The 16,737-nt window shown below is 70.1% G+C and overlaps 3 protein-coding genes and 1 long non-coding RNA gene across 4 annotated transcripts in view; 1 reads left to right on the top strand and 3 right to left on the bottom strand.

Annotated features, from left to right (window-relative positions):
* The window catches only part of LOC148223808 (uncharacterized), a 135,342-nt gene that overhangs the window by 88,586 nt on the left and 30,019 nt on the right, over positions 1-16,737 (bottom strand). The gene's annotated exons all lie outside the window — the stretch shown is intronic.
* LEP (leptin) lies at positions 3,168-4,505 on the top strand. Its single transcript, XM_014890777.2, is given in 3 exon segments — positions 3,168-3,317; positions 3,822-4,046; positions 4,048-4,505. Coding segments are annotated over 3 exon segments (516 nt in total). The 3' UTR covers positions 4,189-4,505.
* On the bottom strand, positions 5,351-12,774 carry RBM28 (RNA binding motif protein 28). Its single transcript, XM_088166017.1, has 17 exons — positions 12,641-12,774; positions 11,648-11,919; positions 11,292-11,367; positions 11,115-11,207; positions 10,715-10,789; positions 10,223-10,567; positions 9,955-10,021; positions 9,767-9,876; positions 9,390-9,463; positions 8,834-8,972; positions 8,221-8,285; positions 7,975-8,139; positions 7,376-7,510; positions 6,748-6,822; positions 6,397-6,656; positions 6,006-6,102; positions 5,351-5,700 (listed from the first exon to the last, which is right to left on the bottom strand). The coding sequence occupies exons 1-17, from the start codon at positions 12,765-12,767 to the stop codon at positions 5,569-5,571; spliced, it is 2,307 nt and encodes a 768-aa protein (XP_088022143.1). The 5' UTR covers positions 12,768-12,774; the 3' UTR covers positions 5,351-5,568.
* Positions 13,634-16,568, bottom strand: LOC148223810 (uncharacterized). Its single transcript, XM_088166042.1, has 5 exons — positions 16,541-16,568; positions 16,261-16,496; positions 14,694-16,128; positions 14,092-14,621; positions 13,634-13,768 (listed from the first exon to the last, which is right to left on the bottom strand). Exons 1-5 carry the CDS (start codon positions 16,566-16,568, stop codon positions 13,634-13,636), a joined length of 2,364 nt encoding a protein of 787 aa, XP_088022168.1.

Below are 16,737 nucleotides of genomic sequence, written 5' to 3' on the forward strand. Positions count from 1 at the left end.
TCCCCGTCCCTCTGTCACCCCCATCTCTCTGTGCCACGTCCCTGTCCCTCTGTGCCACCTCTCACGAATGCCAATGCCACAGCAGCGCACACGTGACAGGTGACACACGGCAGGTGACATGTGGCACATGGGGAGTGGCACACAGGGTGGCAGTGTCCCCTGTCCCCCCAGCACAGGGGACAGCCTGGGGCTGGCGGGGACCTCGGGGCGCGGGGGCCGTGTGCCAGCACAGGCCCCGTCCCCGGGGGCTCCGCGTGTCCCCGTCATCGTCACTCCTTGTCACCTCTCCTTGTCACCGCGGGGCCACCGTCGCTGTCCCTCTCGGGTCTTTTTGCGGTCTGGGCTTGCTGTCCCTCCCCCAGCCAGGAAGCCCTTACCCCAAAAAGCATCCGCGGGGGGTCGAGCCAGCGGGGACCGCGGGGACCCCAGGTAAGTGGGGGGGACCTCAACCCCCCCCCACCCCGGCCTCAGGACTTTGAGGACAGCGTGGGGACAGCGGGGACAGCGTGGGGACAGCGGGGACAGCGAGGGGACTGTGGGGACTGTGGGGACAGCGAGGGGAGAGTGGAGACAGCGTGGGGACAGCGGGGACAGTGGTGCGGGGACAGCAGAAATGGGAACAAGAAGGCCACCACAGCTCCTGGCATGGCCGGGGACACCGGGGTGGTGGCACTGGAGTCACCGCAGGGTGGGGGGTGACATTGGGGGTGCCGGGGGGGACACAGCAGGTCCCCAGTGCTCCCAGTTTGGGTCCCCATCTCTGCCCAGTAACGAGGGAGGGGCCGAAGGGCTCTCGGTGGCCTCGCCACCCCCTGGTGGCATTCGGTGGTGGGGACGGGATGGGGACAGGGATGAGGGTGTGAGTGACACTGGGATGGGGACAGGCTTGGGGACACGAGTGACAGCGGGGACAGGGTTTGGGGACACAAGGGCTGCTGCTCAGGAGGTGACAGGGAGCTGGACACGAGGGATGCCAGCTGAGAGGGGACACGCCGTGACGTCACCCAGGTCACCGTGCTGGCTGCGGGGAGCCCTGCGTGTCCCCAGTGTCCCGGCGGTGACAGCTCGGGCCCTGCCAGCGGCTGCCGGGCACTGGTGTCACCAGTGTCACCGCCGGCCTTCCCGGAAGGGCCACCGCAGTGTTTGCCGAGTGTCACCATCGCGGTGACACCAACTGCGGCGTCACTGGCGTGGTGACAGCCCCGCCTGGGGACCCCGACCCTCCCCGGGCCTGGGGACCCCCATGGGGAGACAGTTTGGGGACACCCCGGGCCGGAGGGGGGTGACAGGAACAGGTGGTGGGGACAGGAACCACTCTGTCCCCTCAGTGACAGTGTGGGGGTCCCAGCAGAGACCCCCTCCCGCCGTGTCACCCTGGCGGTGTCCCCGGCGGGGGGGGGACATGAGTCTGGGGGCTCCGGCACCCCTGGGGACACCCGGGACCCTTTGAGGACATCGGTGCTGGCCCCGTCCCTGTCCCCATCCTGTGCCAGGTGTGTGTGCCACACGTGGGGACTGGGGGACAGGGGGGACACGGGGGGGACACGAGGAGGGGACATGAAGGATATGGGGACACGGTGGGGAGACTGGGGGGACGCGGAGTGGGGGGACATGAGGGACACGGGGGGACACGGAGGGGACACGGGCGCGTGTGCGCGGTCACGGCGCGCGGGGGACGTGTCACGGCCACGCGCGGGGCTGCGCTCACCTGGGCACGTATGCGCGAGGGGGGGGGGGCGGGACCGCGGGGGGCAATGGGAACCCGGGACCCCCCCGGGCGCCCCCAGAGCCCCGCGTGTTCCCAGACCCCCCCTGCAGCCATCCCAGTGTCCCCAGTTCGCCCCGGGACCCCCCCGCGCTCCTCCTGCTCCGGGACCCCCGCCCCGGTTCGAGGCATCCCGGGCCCCCCCCCGGTCCCGTCGGGGCCCCCCCGGCCGGACACGGCCCGGACAGCGCGGGGGGGCCCGGGGGGGCGGGCAGAGCTTTGGGGAACGGCCCCGCCGCTATAAAGGGGGGGCGGCGCGATGGAGCCACTGCCGCGACCGACGGGACCCGCGGGGCGACCAGGTGAGTGCGACCCCCCCCAAAAACCCCCTCGGCACCGGGACCCCCCAAGCCCCCCGGAGGGACACCCCGACCCCCCCAGGGGACATCCTCGACTCCCCTCCCCGGGACCCCCACCCTGGGACATCCCCCCCGCGCCGGGGGTCGCAGGGGTGCAGCCCCGGGGGTGACCCCGGTGTCCCCCCCTTCCCCGGGCCCGGCTGGGCACCGAAGTCCCCGGGGGGTGGGGGGGGGGGGGGGTTCTGGGCACCCCCTTATCCCTGTCACTGTCCCCCCCCGGCCCCTGCTGTGGTGGCAGTGCCACCAGCCGTGTCCCCCAGCCCCGCGGGGACACCGGGGGTGATCCAAGGGGGCCCTCCCCGCCCAGGTGGGTGGGTGGTGGCACTTGGGGGGGTCTGGCGGGGGTCCCCGTGTCCCTCCATCACCGGCTCGTTCCAGGCTCAGCGAGTGCGTGCGAGGCTCCGGTGAGTGGCACTGTCCCCGTGTCCCCTCGGTTTCCCCCCTGTCCTCCTGTCACCTCCACACCCCCATGTGTCCCACCTCGTTCCCGTGTCCCCCCCCGTGTCCCCGTGTCCCCGGTGTCCCCGTGCCCTCCGCACCCCCACGTCCCCCGTGTCCCCTCCACCTGCATGTCCCCATGTCACCCATGTCCCCACGTCCCCACGTCCCCTCATCCTCAAGCAGCGGGTGACAAGGTCACCCCGGGGTCCACCCAGGGCAGGGGGTTCCCAGGGAGGTGACACAACCCTGGGGACCCCAAAGCCCACCCCGACTCTCCCCTCAGTGCTCCGAGCAGCGCCCCCCGCCCGCCTTGTCACTGTCACTGTCACTGCCACTGCCACTGTCACTGCCACTGTCACTGCGGTCACGGCCGGGCCGTGGTGGCCTTGGCGACAGGAGCCAAAAAGCTCCGGGAAGGCGTCAGGGACACGGCCCGAGCGGCACGTGCGGCGGGGTCACGGTGGCCACACGGCGACCAGTCCGGGTGCCACCAACGCCACTTCCCGCATGTCCCTGCTCGTGTCCCCTGTCCCGTCCCTGGTGACATCACCCGTCCCGGGATGGGGTGACCGCCGTGTCCCCCCCGTGCAGGGCCGGGCGGGATGCGGTGTCCCCGCGTGTCGCCGTGGGCGCTGCTGTGGCTGCTGGTGGCCGTGGCCGTGGCCGGGGCTCGCCCCGTGCGGCTCGAGCGGGTCCGGGCGGACGCGCGGGCCCTGACCCGGACCCTGAGCGCGCGCCTGCAGCAGCTCCAGGTGACCCCGGCCCGGGGGGACCCTGGGGACACCACGGGGGGCAGGGGGGCTGTGACACCGCGGGAACACCCGGGGGGGGACACCCAGTGAGAGCAGAACGTGCCCCAGATTTGGGGGCTGGTTCTCAGTGGGGGGGGGGGGGGGGGGGGGGGGGGTGTCCCAAGGGGGGTCTCCCATGGGGGGAGATCCCGGGCCCAGATTTGGGGGGTCCCAGGAAGGAGAGACTGGGACCGGATGGGTGGGGGGGCTCTGACCCCAAATCGGGCAGAGAGGAGAGGAGGGGGTCTGTACCCCCCCAGGGATGGGGTCTGGGGGATATTTGGGGGTCTGTACCCCCCCAGGGATGGGGTCTGGGGGGTATTTGGGGGTCTGTACCCCCCCAGGAATGGGGTCTGGGGGGTATTCGGGGGTCTGTACCCCACGGGTTGGGGTCCCCACGGAGGGTGCCCCAGTCTGGCTGGGTGTCCCCCGCCGCCCTGACCCCCACGTTTGTGTCGCCCCCAGCTGTTCCCGCTGACCCTGCGCGTCACCGGCCTGGAGGGGGTCCCGGAGGGGGGGCTCCCGGACGGGGGGGTCCCTCCGGGGCTGGGCTGGGCCGCCCAGCGCCTCCAGCTCTTCCAGCGCCTCCTGGGGGCCCTGGCCGGGGGCGACCTGCGCCTGGCCCAGGTGGCCAACGACCTGGAGAACCTGCGCAGCCTCCTGGCCGTGCTGGGGGCCCTGCTGGGCTGTCCCCCCCCCCCGCGAGCCCCCCCCGGCGCCCCCCGCCCCGCTGGCCGAGGCTCCGCACACGGTGGCCGTGGTGGCCCTGGCGCGGCTCCGGGGCTGCCTGGAGGGGGTGGCCGCTCGCCTCGAGGGAGTCCCCGCGTGTTAGGGACCCTCGGGACCCCGGGGAACACAAGGACCCCCCCCCCCAGGACCCCCTTAGGACCTCACCGGGACCCCCGGAGCTCACCGGGATCTCCTCAGGAACCCACAGACAGGACCAGGACCTCGCCGGGGACACCAGAGTGTCCCCAGACACTGGAGTGACCCCAGCTGGGGACACCACGAGTGTCCCCAGGCACCAGAGCCACCCCAGCTGCTGCCAGCACTTTTTTCTACGTTACTATTACTATTATTACTATTATTATTACATTATTATTACTGTTATTATTAATTTATTTAATTTAAAGCCCCTTTTCCAGCAGCCTCACTTGTGTCTGTGATGACCTCGGGGACGAGGGACCTCTGGGGAAAAGGGACTCCCTGGAGACATGGGGGCACCTGGGGACAAGGGGACACTCGAGGCCAAAGGACCCCCAGGACACGGGGACGCCTGGGGACAAGGGCCTGTGGGGCCCCCCAGGCCAGGGGGTGACACCAGGACACGGCCCCGGTGACTCAGTGGCAGTTGGTGACTCGCTGGTGGCTTTGCCTCCCCCCTGGCCTGGCGTGACCCTGGCACGTCCAGGGTGGGGACACGGGGGGGACACGGGGGGTGGTCTGGACCCCCTCAGGAAAAGGGATGGGAAGACAAGGAGAGGGGAACGAGGGGGACAAAGGGGACAGGGCTGGGGGGACAAAGATGGGGAAAGGGGGCACAGGGACACGAGGAAGAGGGGACAGGGACACAGGGGTGTCACACACGGGGGTCACACACGGGGGGGGTCACACACGGGGGTCGCTGCCAGTGCCACTCTCAGTGTCCCCTCAGCGCAGGCCTGGCCCCTCCCAGGGTCCCCCCCTGCCTTCCCCACGGTGGGGACACCCCGGGAGGGGGTGGCCAGCGGTGGCCGTGGGGCAGGGCCACCCCCAGGGCACGTCCCTCACGGCCCGAGGCCACTCGAGGCTCGTGGCCACCGGCCATGGCCACACGGGGCCACTGTGACTCAGCCGGGACGGGCAGAGCTTTGGGGGGACACAGGGACTCGAAACTCACGGGACCCCCCAACCCCCCTGGTCCATGGGGGTCGCCGCCACCCCTCCCTGGGCCCCCCATCCCAGGGGAGATGTTTTGGGGTCCCCAAGTTGGGGGGTGGCACCAAGAGGCCAAATTTTCCTGGAAAGTCCCATTTTTATTAAAACCCCCAGAGTCACGGCAGGGGGAACACCCCCAAATCCTGGGGGGGGGCAGGGGGGACCCAAGGGTCTCACCCCCCACCTCCCCCCCCAGATCGCATGGGGGGCAGCACCCCAAACCCCCCCTGTAAGGTTTGGGACCCCCGGCACCCCCAGGGGGGTTCTGGGGTGCCAGGGGGCGTCTGGGGCTGTCTCAGCTCTCGAACCATTTGCCCTTCCGAGCCGTGGGGGGGCTGCTCCCCAAAATCTTCCTCTTGTACCTCTCCACCAGCTCCTGGAACCGCGCCTCGGCCCCCCCGGAGCCCCCCCGGCGCCGCCGCTGGCTCTGGGGAACAGAGGGGTCAGAGAGCCCCAAAATCCCCCAGTGTGGGGGACAGAGGGGTCAGAGAGCCCCAAAATCCCCCAGTGTGGGGAACAGAGGGGTCAGAGAGCCCCAAAATCCCCCAGTGTGGGGAACAGAGGGGTCAGAGAGCCCCAAAATCCCCCAGTGTGGGGGTAAAACTGGGGGGGCAACCGAACATTGGGGGTGCCCAACCCGAGGGTCTGACCCCAACCCCAAATCCCGAATCCCAAACCCCAAATCCCCAGTCCCAAACCCCAAATCCCCAATCCCAAATCCCCAATCCCTACCTGGGGGGGGAGCACCCGGAGCTTCTCCCGCCGCCGAGAGGCCTTGGGGGCTTTGGGGGGCTTGGGGGGGGGCTGAGCCTTCCCCTTGTCTCGTTTCCTGTGGGAGAAAAAAGGGGGAATTTGGGGAGGGGGGACACCCTGGGGGGCCCCAAGGGAACAGAGACCCCCGGGGAGGGGAGAGGGAGGGAAAAGGGGGAGAAATGGGGGGACAGGAGGAAGGAAAAGGGTGGAAAGAGGGAAAGAGAGGAAAAGGGAAGGGACAAAGAGAGGGGGAAAAACTGAGGAGAAGTGGGGGAAAAAAGGGAAAAGGAAAAAAAGGGAGAAGAAGGAAGGAGAAAGGGGGGAAAGGGACTAAAGGGGGATGAGGGCGGGGGCACAGGGCCCCCCTCACCTGATTTTGGGGCCTCGGTGCGAGGGCACTGCCAGCACCTTGGTGCGGGGGGCACCAGGAGCCCCCCTGTGCCCCGGGCCCTGCGTGCAGAACCCGGCCCAGGGGGTCCCGGGGGGGGTCCCGGGGGGGGCCTGGGGTCCCCCCGAGCCCGCGGGGGGGGCCGGGTGCCCCTGGGGGGGGTCTGGGTGTGCCTGGGGGGGCTCCGGGGGTGCCTGGGGGGGGTCCGAGGGTCCCGCCTTGGCCTTGGCCTTGGCTTTGGCCTGCAGGAAAGGGGGGGTCAGTGCTGGGGGGCAGTGCTGGGGGGTCCCCCCGGGGGGGGCAAAGGGGGGTTCAGGGGCTCCCCCCCCGTACCAGGCCCCGCTGGATCCGCTGCTCCCGCAGCCGCAGCTTCCGCCGGTCCTCGAGGGCAAACTCCACGATGGGGCGCTGGGGGGGCACGGTGGGCACCCCGAAACACCCCAAAAACGGGATGGGGGGCCCCAAATACCCAAAAAAACCAAGGGGACACCCCAAAACCCCCCCGACACCAGGGAATCTCATCAAGTACCCAGGGGTCACCCCAAAACCAAAAGGACGTTTCTGAAGCTCCCAAAACACCATGGGGCACACCCCAGCACCCCAAACTTACAGGAGGTACCCCAAAACCCCCCGAGCACTGGGGAGGGGCTCAAAACCCAGGTGGAGACCCCAAAACCCCGTGACACCCCAACACAACGAGGGCATCCCGAAATCCAGGGGAAACCCCAGAAACCTCCCCGTGAAACAGCTGAGGGTAACCCAGAACACCCCAAAAACTGCGGGGCACCCCAAAACACCCGGTGCACCCCACACTACCGAGTAGAGCCCCCCAGAACCCAGGGGGCACCCCAAAACCCCCAGGGAAGTCCCAGGAAATCCCAGGGGGAAGCCTGGAATGCTGGGGGCAGCTCGGGGCTCTGAAAACGGGGTCACCCGAAGTTTTTGGGGTGCCCCCACTGACCTTGTGGGCCCCGAAGAGCTCGGGGTTGTTGTTGAGGCGCCGCAGGGCCCCCAGGGCCTCCTCGTGCTCCCCGAACTCCACGAAGGCGAACCCCAAAGATTGGCCCTGGCCCCGCAGCTCCCGCATCACCCGGCACTGGGGGAGGGACGGGGTCACCCCAAAAACATCCCCTGGGTCACCCCAAAACCCAGCCAGGGCACCCCAAACCCCTCCACAGCTCCTGCAGCACCCGGCACTCCCAAAACCCCCCCGGACACCCCAAATTCTCCTGGAGTCATCCTGAAACTCCCCCTCCCCCTGCACCACCTGGCATTGGGATGTGGGGATGGGGTCACCCCAAAACCCCGACACCCCCGTGGAGAACCCCAACATCCCCCAGGGGACACAGGGGGGATCCCTCACCTCCCCTTGCACCCCAAACCCAGCCTGGGAGGGAACCCCAACTCCCCCGCACCCCCAAATCACCTCCACCCACCAGAGGGGAGGACACAGAGCCCTGGGGGACACAGGGGGACCAAAGTGACACAGGGGGGACACAGAGTGACACAGAGAGGACACAGAGTGACACGAAGTGACACGGGGGACCCCAGCACCCGCACCTCTGTGATTCGGGGCGCTGCCCCCCCCGGGGCCCGCAGGACCCCCCTGAGCAGGGCCCGGAGCCGGGCCGTGTCCAGCGCCTTGGGCAGGTTGTGCAGGCACAGCCGCGTCCGGGACACGCCGATGTTGGGGTCCTGCAGCCGCCGCCGCTTCAGCTCCTCGAACTGGGGGGGAACGGGGGGGTCAGCACGGGGTGGGGGACACCCCAAAATCCCCCCCCGGGCCCTTGGGGGGGTCACACTCACCCGCGCCCGCTTGGCCATGTCCGAGTCACTGACACCCTCGGCAGCGCGGGAGCCCGGGCGGATGGCTGGGGATGGAATTGGGGAATTTGGGGAATTTATGGGGGGCCAGGGGGGTCAGGGGGCTTTCGGGGGAATGGGAGAGCCCGGACAGATGGCTGGGGATGGAATTGGGGAATTTGGGGAATTTATGGGGGGCCAGGGGGGTCAGGGGGCTTTCGGGGGAATGGGAGAGCCCGGACAGATGGCTGGGAGGGAATTGGGGAATTTGGGTGGGTCAGGAGGAATGGGAAAGCCCAGATGGATCGCTGGGATGGGAATTGGATAATTTTGGGAATTTGGGGGGTTTGGGGGAATGGGAGAGCCCAGGTGGGTAGCTGGGAATGGGAACTGGGGGTCGGGGAGTTTGGGGGGGGCTCGGGGGGTCAGGGGGTTTGGGAAGGATTTGAGAAGCACTGGGGGGGGCAGAGGGAATGAGGGGTTGGGAGATTTGGGGGTCAAAGGAAAAGAGGGGCTGGGGGTCCAGGAGAAGGGGGAGGTTTGTGGGGCTCAGGGAGGGAGGACTGGGGGCTCAGGGAAGGTTTGGGGTGCAGGGGGCACTGCCCCCCGGACTCACCGCCCTCCCGGGCCAGGTACAGGTTCCTGGTGCCGCTCCGGGGCCGCGCCCCCCCCGAGCCCTGCAGCCCCCGGGCCTGCTCCCGGCTCAGGGCGGGGTCCACGCGCAGCAGCCGCCCCCCTACACGGAGCCCCCCGCCCTGGGAGCAAAGGGGTCAGGCACCACAGGCACCCCCAAAACATCCCGACCCCCCCCCCCCAAACCCACAACGTCCCCCAACGCCTCCCAAACCTCCTCAAAAACCCCCCAAAAACTCCCACCCTGCCAAAACCCCAAACACCTTCCAAGACCCCAAAACCCCGAAATCCTCCCAGGATTCCCCCAAACCCTGCCCAACCGCCCCCAACCCACCAAAACCCTGTCCCAAAACCCCCCAAACTCTCCCAAAAACTCCCCCCCTGCCAAAACCCCAAACCGCCCAAAACCTTCTGAGACCCCAGAACCCTCTCGACCCCTCCCAGATCCTCTCGGCTGCCCCAACACCCCAAACTCCCCCAGGAGGAGCCACCCCAGGAGCCCTGGTGGCCCTGGAGGGGTCCCTGGTGTTCCCCCTCACCTCAGACCCCTCCTGAGCAGCCTCAATGCATTTCTGGGCCCCCTCGGGGGTCTCGAACTGGGCGAAGGCAGAGCCTGGGGGGGCCGGGGGGGGTCAGAGGGGAGCCCCCACAGGAGAGAGAACCCTCCCAGTGTGGGAGCCGACCCCCAAATGTGGGACACCCCAAAACCTGAGACCTCCCCACTCTGGGTCCCAGAGCCCCCCCGATATCCCAGCACCCTCTGGGACCCCTCCCAAAGACCCCCCCAGGTGTCCCCCCCACTCTGTGGGGTGCAGCTCCCACCCGGATCCCCCCGGCTCCCTCCCCGCTTTTTGGGGCTGCTGGTGTGGGGGAGCAGCACCTGATGCCCCCCAGCCCCCCCCATTCCCTGTCCCACCTTTGGGGGTCCCGGTGTGGGGGTGCAGCACCAGACAGACGTAGGAGACCCCCCCGAACTGGGCCAGGGTCTCCTCCAGCTCCTCCTCCTCGGTGTCGAACGAGAGGTTCCTGGGGGGGCCGGGGGGTCAGAGGGGGTCCCGGGGGTGCCCCCAGGGCAGGGTTGGGGTCCCCCAGCCCCCCACTCACCGGATGAACACCGTCCTGCCCTCGCCCACGTCCGACGGGCGCTGCCGGCGCTTCCGGGGGGGCTCCTCTGCAACGGGGGGGGGGTTGGGGTACCTGGGAGCCCACAGGGAACCCCCAGAAACACCCCCAGACCCCAGAGAAACACCCCCAGACCCCAGAGAAACACCCCCAGACCCCAGAAACACCCCCAGGCCCCACAGAAGATCCCTCCCTTCCCTGAAGCCCCCAAAGCCCCCAGCCATGTCCCCCTTGCCAGGACACAACAAACCTTTCTCATCCTCATTCCCTTCTTCTTCATCATCATCTTCCTCCTGCTCTTCCTCTTCCTCCTCAGTTTCCTCTGCCTTCTTCTTTTTCCCGTGCCCCAGCCCAGCTCTGACCCTTGATCCCCTTTTTGTGGCCTGCTGGGGCAGCTGGGCAGCTTCTTCCTCCTCTTCCTCTTCTTCCTCCTCTTCTTCTTCCTCCTCCTCTTCCTCTTCTTCCTCCTCTTCCTCATCCTCTTCTTCTTCTGCCTCTTCTTCTTCTGCCTCTTCTTCTTCCTCCTCCTCTTTGTCTTCTTCCTCTTCCTCCCCCTGCACTTTTTCCTGTTTTTCCTTCCCTTTCTGCTCCCCCTCTGTAAGGACAGGGGGTGGGGGGGGCACAGTCACCCCCGCCCCCCTCTGCCCCCCCAAATCCCTGGGGCAGGCCCAGCCCCTCACACGGGGCCTGGGGGGGATTTGGGGTCTCACTGGGGGTTTGGGGGGCAGTTCTGGGGTCTCACCAGGCGGTTTTGGGGCTCCCTGTGTCCCCTGGTACTTGTCCTTGGCCACGGCCCAGTCCACGGCCAGCGGCCGCCCTGGGTGGGGCAGGAAGGGTCAGAGCCCCAAATTCTTGAGGGTCCCACAGCCCCAGAGACCCCCCTCAGCCCCCCAATCTCCCCGGGACCCCCAAGGCCGCCACAGCACCCCCCAGCTCCCACCCCACTGCCCCCCACCCCCCATTTCCCCCCCAAACTCTGATCTCCCCCTCAGCACCCAAAACCTCCCAGGGACCCCCCGCTTCATCCCAGGACCCCCAAAATCCCAGAGCCGAGACCCAGCGAGTCCTCCCCAGGACCCCAAACATCCCCCAGGACCCCAAACATCCCCCAGGACCCCAAACATCCCCCAGCTCCCCCAGACCTCTCAGCTGGGCCCCGTTGAGCCCCCCCAGCGCCGCAGCCGCTTCCCGAAGGTTCCGGAGCTGGACGAAGGCGAAGCCCCTCGGGGTCCCGTCTGCAAGAGCCCCCCGAGACTGAGCCCCCGGCCTGGGGGGTGTGGGGACACCCCGGGGGGCTCAGGGGGGCTCGGGGGTCTCACCAGGCTTCCGGGGCAGGTTCAGCTCCAGGACGGGGCCGAAGGGGGTGAAGAGAGCCCGGAGCTCATCCTCGGAGCACTGCAGGGATTGGGGGGGTCAGAGGGGTCTGGGGGGGCCCTGGGGGGGCTGGACATGAGGGACAGCACAGGTCTGGGGGTCCTGGGGGCTTCAGGGGTGCTGGGGAGGTACCTCAGGAGGAATGGGGTCACTGGGGGTTCCTGGGGATGGGGACAGCTGGGAGGATCCCTGGGGGGTTCCCCTGGGAACGGGGGTCCCCTGGGAATAGGGGAGTCCCTGGGGGTCCCTGGGGGGGTCAGGGGTTCCCTCAGGGGGTCCCGGGGCCGCGCCCCCCCCTCACCTGGAAGCTGAGGTTGCGCAGGATCAGCCGAGCCTTGCGGGACGGGCCCCGCGGCTTCTTGGGCCGGGGGGGGGCCGGGGGGGGTTCCTGGCCCTTGCCCTTGCCCTTGTCCTTGTCCTTGTCCTTGTCCCTGCCCTCGGGCCGGGGCCGCGGCCGGGCCAGGGTCACCCCCAGGCGCCGCCCCCCCAGCTCGGGGGGCTCCCGCAGCGCCCGCCCCGCGTCCTCGGCCAGGGAGAAGGTCACGTAGCCGAACCCGCGGCATTTCGGGGAGCCTGGGGGGGCCGGGGGGGCGGTGAGGGGCCGGACTCCCCCCCCACCCCCCCGAGACCCACACGGAGCCGGCACAGCCCCCCCAGACCCGCCCGGGACCCCCAAACCAGCCCTGCCCCTGGAACGCGGCTGTGGCGGCTGCTGAGTCCCACAGCTCTGCTCCCCCAGTCCCTGCTCCCCCAAATCCCTGCTCCCCCAGTCCCTGCTCCCCCAAATCCCTGCTCTCCCAAATCCCTGCTCCCCCAGTCCCTGCTCCCCCAAATCCCTGCTCCCAGACCCTCCCCCCACAATTCCAGGCCTCCCTCATGTCCCCCCTCCACGCCCCAGCCTCCCATCCCTGTCCCAGCCCCCCAGGTCAGCACCCCCCAGACCCCAATCCCAAATGTCACCCCCCCTTCCAAGACCCTGCTCCCATCTTGGACCCCCCCAAACCGCAATCCAAGCCCCCCTTTTCCCCTCAGCCCCCCAAACTCCGGCCTCGGACCCCCCAAGTCCCCAGCCCCAAATCCCTCCGTGCTCCCAGCCCTCCCCCCAGCCCCGAGCCCGGCACCCTCGGAGCCCTCCGCTCCCAATCTCAGCCCCCCAAATCCCCCTTTCAGATCCCCAGGGCTCAGTCCCAGCCCCCTAGACCGTCCCTGCAGCCCCTCAGAGCTCGCTCCCAGACCGCTTCAGACACCGCCAAACCCCGCTCCCCGCTCGTCCCCGCTCCCTCCAGGCGCGGACCCTTCTCGGTGACCACGAAGCAGCGTCGGACCGGCCCCAGGTGCCCGAAGAGCCGTTCCAGGAGCGCGGCGGTGGCGCCGGGGGGGAGGCCCCGCACCAGCACCGTGCGGGGCTCGGGCGCCGCCATGTTGGCACGCGGGGGATGCCGGGAGCGGGGCGGGGCGGTGCCCGGGGAGGGGCGGGGTTAGAGCGCCCCCTGGCGGCGCGGAGGACCGAGGGGCGGGGATTGAGGGGGGCCATGACCGGGAGGGTCAGAGGGGCTCGGGGGGTCCCACCCTGAGGGAAAGGGGTCGAGAGCCCCTTGGGGCACGGTTCCAGGGACGGGGACGCGTTCGGGGGTCCCGTACTGGAGTTGGGGTGGTCAGAGGGGCTCGGGGATCCCGGCCCAGGGCTGGGGGTGCTCAGGGTCCATCCGGGGGTCTCACACATCCTTCGCACGTGGCACTTTATTGGGTACACGGGGAGGGGGTAACTGGGGGTCCATGGGGGATTTTGTGGGGCCCCAGGTCGTCACCAGTATTTGGGGGTCTCGGGGACTTGGGGGGCACTTTGTTACCCGTATTGGGGGGTCACAGGGACCTGAGTGGCGTCTGGGGGGTCCCCAGACTGGCACCAGCACTTGGAGGGCTCAAGGACATGGGGGGGCTTTTCTTACCCGTATTTGGGGGTCTCATGGAATTAGGGGGTGGGTCCCCAGATTGGCACCAGCACTTCGGGGTCTCGAGGACTCGGGGGACAGCTGGGGAGGTCCCCAGATTGGCACCAGCAGTTGGGGGGCTCAAGGCTTTGGGTGGGCACTTCTTACCCGTATTTGGGGGTCTCGAGGACTTGGGGGGCGGCTTGTGGGGCCCAGGTCATTGTCAGCGCTTGAGGGGCTCAGTTGGGGCGGGCAGTTTGTCACCCCTGTTTGGGGGGGACTTGGGAACTTGGGAGGGCTCCCCAGATTGTCTCCAGCACTTGGGGATCTCGTGGATACGGGGGGGGCTCAGGTTGTCACCCCTTTTCGGGGGTCTGTAAGGACTCGGAGTGGCCTCGGAGGGTCCCCAGGTCATTGTCAGCACTTGGCGGGCTCAGGGACATGGGGGGTTTGTTGCCCGTATTTGGGGGTCTCGGGGAGTTGGGGGGCACCTTGGGGGTCCCCAGATTGTCATCAACACTTGGGGGTCTCACGGACTTGAAGTGTCCCCAGATTGTCACCAGCACTTGGGGGTCTCAGGAACTCGGGGGCCCCGAGGTCGTCACCCTTATTTGGGGGTCTCAGGGAGGGCGGCTGAGGGGGTCCTGGGGGTCCCTGACCGGGTGGGGCCGGGCCGGGGTCTCCGCGCTGCCCCGCGGGGGGGTCACCCCGCACCCTACAAGTCTATGGTGTCACTGCCCGGGCTGCGGCCGTCCCCAGCCCCGGGGGGCGCGGGGGTCTGGGGGGCCGGGGGGGGCCGGGGGGTCCCCTCAGCCCAGCTCTGGGACGGCCGCAGCGGGGGCGGCGCTGCCCGGGGGGAGCCCTGCGGGGCCGTGCTGGGGGCCGGGGTGCCCCGGGGCGAGGGGACATCACCGGGACCCCCGCCCCGAGCCCCCCCGCAGGAGGCGGCGCGGGACGGGCCGGGGGGGCGGGGGGCGGTGGGGGGGCCGCGGCTGCCGGAGCTGCTGGGGCCGCCTGAGCCGGGGGTGCCAGAGGTGCCAGCTGTGCCAGCTGTGCCAGCTGTGCCAGCGGAGCTGGGATCTGATGAGCCAGCTGTGCCAGGACCCTTAGAGCCAGGCGCTCCAGGGCCCGGTGTTCCAGGTGTTCCAGGTGTGCTGCTGGTGCTGGAGGTGCCCGGTGCTCCTGTCCCAGAGGTGCCGGCGGTGCCAATTCCCGGTGTCACCGTTTTGCTGTCCTTGGCTGTGCCGCGGGTGCCGAGCTCTGTCCCGCCAGCTGTGCCAGGTGTGTCGGCTGTGCCAGGTGTGACAGCTATGCTGGGTTTGCTGGCTGTGCCGGCTGTTCCAGGTGTTCCGGCTGTGCCAGGTGTTCCGGCTGTGCCAGGTGTTCCAGCTGTGCCAGGTGTGCCGGCTGTGCCAGGTGTTCCAGCTGTGCCAGGTGTGCCGGCTGTGCCAGGTGTGTCGGCTATACCGGGTTTGCCGGCTGTTCCAGGTTTGCTGACTGTGCCAGCTGTGCCAGGTGTTCCAGCTGCGCCAGGTGTGCCGGCTGGGCTGGCTGCGCCAGATATTCCAGCTGTGCTGGCTGTGCCAGCTTTGCCGGTTGTGTCAGGAGCGCCAGCTGCTCCAGCTGTGCCCGTTCCCGTGGCTCCAGCTGCTCCCGTTCCCGCTGCTCCAGCTGTGCCCGTTCCCGTGGCTCCAGCTGCTCCCGTTCCCGCTGCTCCAGCTGTGCCCGTTCCCGTGGCTCCAGCTGCTCCCGTTCCCGTTGCTCCAGCTGTGCCCGTTCCCGGCGCTCTGGCCGTGCCCATCCCGGTCACGCCACTCCCCGTGCCCACCCCCGGAATGGCGGTGCTGCCGCCCCCCGGTAAGGCGGTGTTGCTGGTGCCGATGTTCCCGGTGCTCCCGGTATTCCCGGTGTTCCCGGCGGCGCTGATGACGCTGATCTCGGTGTTCCCGGTGCTCCCCAGGACGCTGATCCCGTTGCTCTTGCTCTTGCCGCTATTCCCAGCGCTGCCCGGAGCACCGAGCGCGGTGTTCCCGGTGTTCCCGGTGCCGGCGGCGGTGCCGGTACCGGCGGTTCTGGCGGTCCCGGTGTTCCCGGTGCCCCCGAGCCCCCCGATGCCGCCGTTCCCGGCGCGGAACATTCCCGGCGCTCCCAGGGCCTCGTCGATGGAGCGGCGCAGGTCGATGGGGGAGGGGGGCCGGTACCCGGCCGTGGGGTCCCCGTCCACGTCCAGGGGGGACTCGGGGGGCCCCCCCGCCTCCTCCCCCGCCCCCCGCCCGCCGCTGCCCTCGGGGGGCTCGGGGGGGCCGCCGGGGGGGGCGCGGCCGCTCGGGGTGGCCGCGAAGGCCAGCGCCGCCAGCGCCCCCCCCATGGCGACCTCGGCCAGGCGCGCGGCGAGCTGCAGCCCCCACCAGGCCCAGGGCCCGGGCGGGGGGGTCACCGCCCAGCCCCAGGCCTGCAGCGCCCCGAAAAGCTGCAGCCCCGCGCTCAGCGCCGCCCCCGCCGCCCCCAGCAGCCGCGGGACCCCCGTCCGCGCCCCCCCGAGCCCCCCGCGCTTGTCGCGCCCCCCCGAGCCCCCCCCTCCGCAGCGCCGCAGCCCCCCCAGCGCCCCCAGCGCCAGCGCGGCCGCCAGAGCGGCGAACAGAGCCCGGGGCAGCAGCAGCAGCGCCGGGGGCCCCCCCAGCGCCGCCAGCGCCCCCACGGCCCCCAGGACCCCCCCCAGGTGCAGCACCCCCAGCGCCAGCAGCAGCGGCGCGCCCCGCGCGGGGGGGGCCAGCGCCAGCCCCCAGCCCAGGCACGGGAAGGGCAGCTCGAAGAGCGCCCGGGCCGCGGGCGGGGGCAGCCGCCCCCCCAGCTCGTAGGGGTCGAAGAAGAGCGGGAAGGCGCGGGCGAACCCCGACACGGCCAGCAGCCCCCCCAGCAGCCGCGCCAGGGGCGGCCGCCCCCCCCCCAGCAGCAGCAGCACCCCCAGCCCCCCCAGCAGCGCCAGCGCCGCCCCCGCCCCATAGACGTGCCCCCCCCAGGCCGCCCCCCAGAGCGCCGCGGCCTCGGGCCAGGGGGTGCCCAGCGGTAGGAAATGGGGGGGCCAGGAGAAGGGGGGCGCGGGGGAGGCCCCGCCGGGGTCGGGCCCCCCCGAGCCGCAGGCGGATCCGGGGGTGCAGGCGGAGGCGGCGGCGGGGGGGGGCGCGGCCCCCCGGGAGGGCTGGCGGCCGGGGGAGAGGGCTGCGGGAGACGAAGGTGGGGGGGGGGTCAGCAGGGGTCCCCACAGCCTGGGGGCGGCCTGAACCCCCCCATTGCTCCTCCCAGGACCCCCCCCTGTCACCCAGGTACCCCCCACATCCCACACCCAGCCTCCTCCCCACCAAACCTCAGCAGCCCCAAACTCCCAGACCTCCTCATTTCCTCAGCAACCCCCAGACCCCAGGACCCCCCTCCACTGCCTCCCACTTCCCGTCCCCCTCAG

This window comes from Sturnus vulgaris, chromosome 5, assembly GCF_052056855.1.
Source record: "Sturnus vulgaris isolate bStuVul1 chromosome 5, bStuVul1.hap1, whole genome shotgun sequence".
In the NCBI taxonomy this organism is placed as follows: domain Eukaryota; kingdom Metazoa; phylum Chordata; class Aves; order Passeriformes; family Sturnidae; genus Sturnus; species Sturnus vulgaris.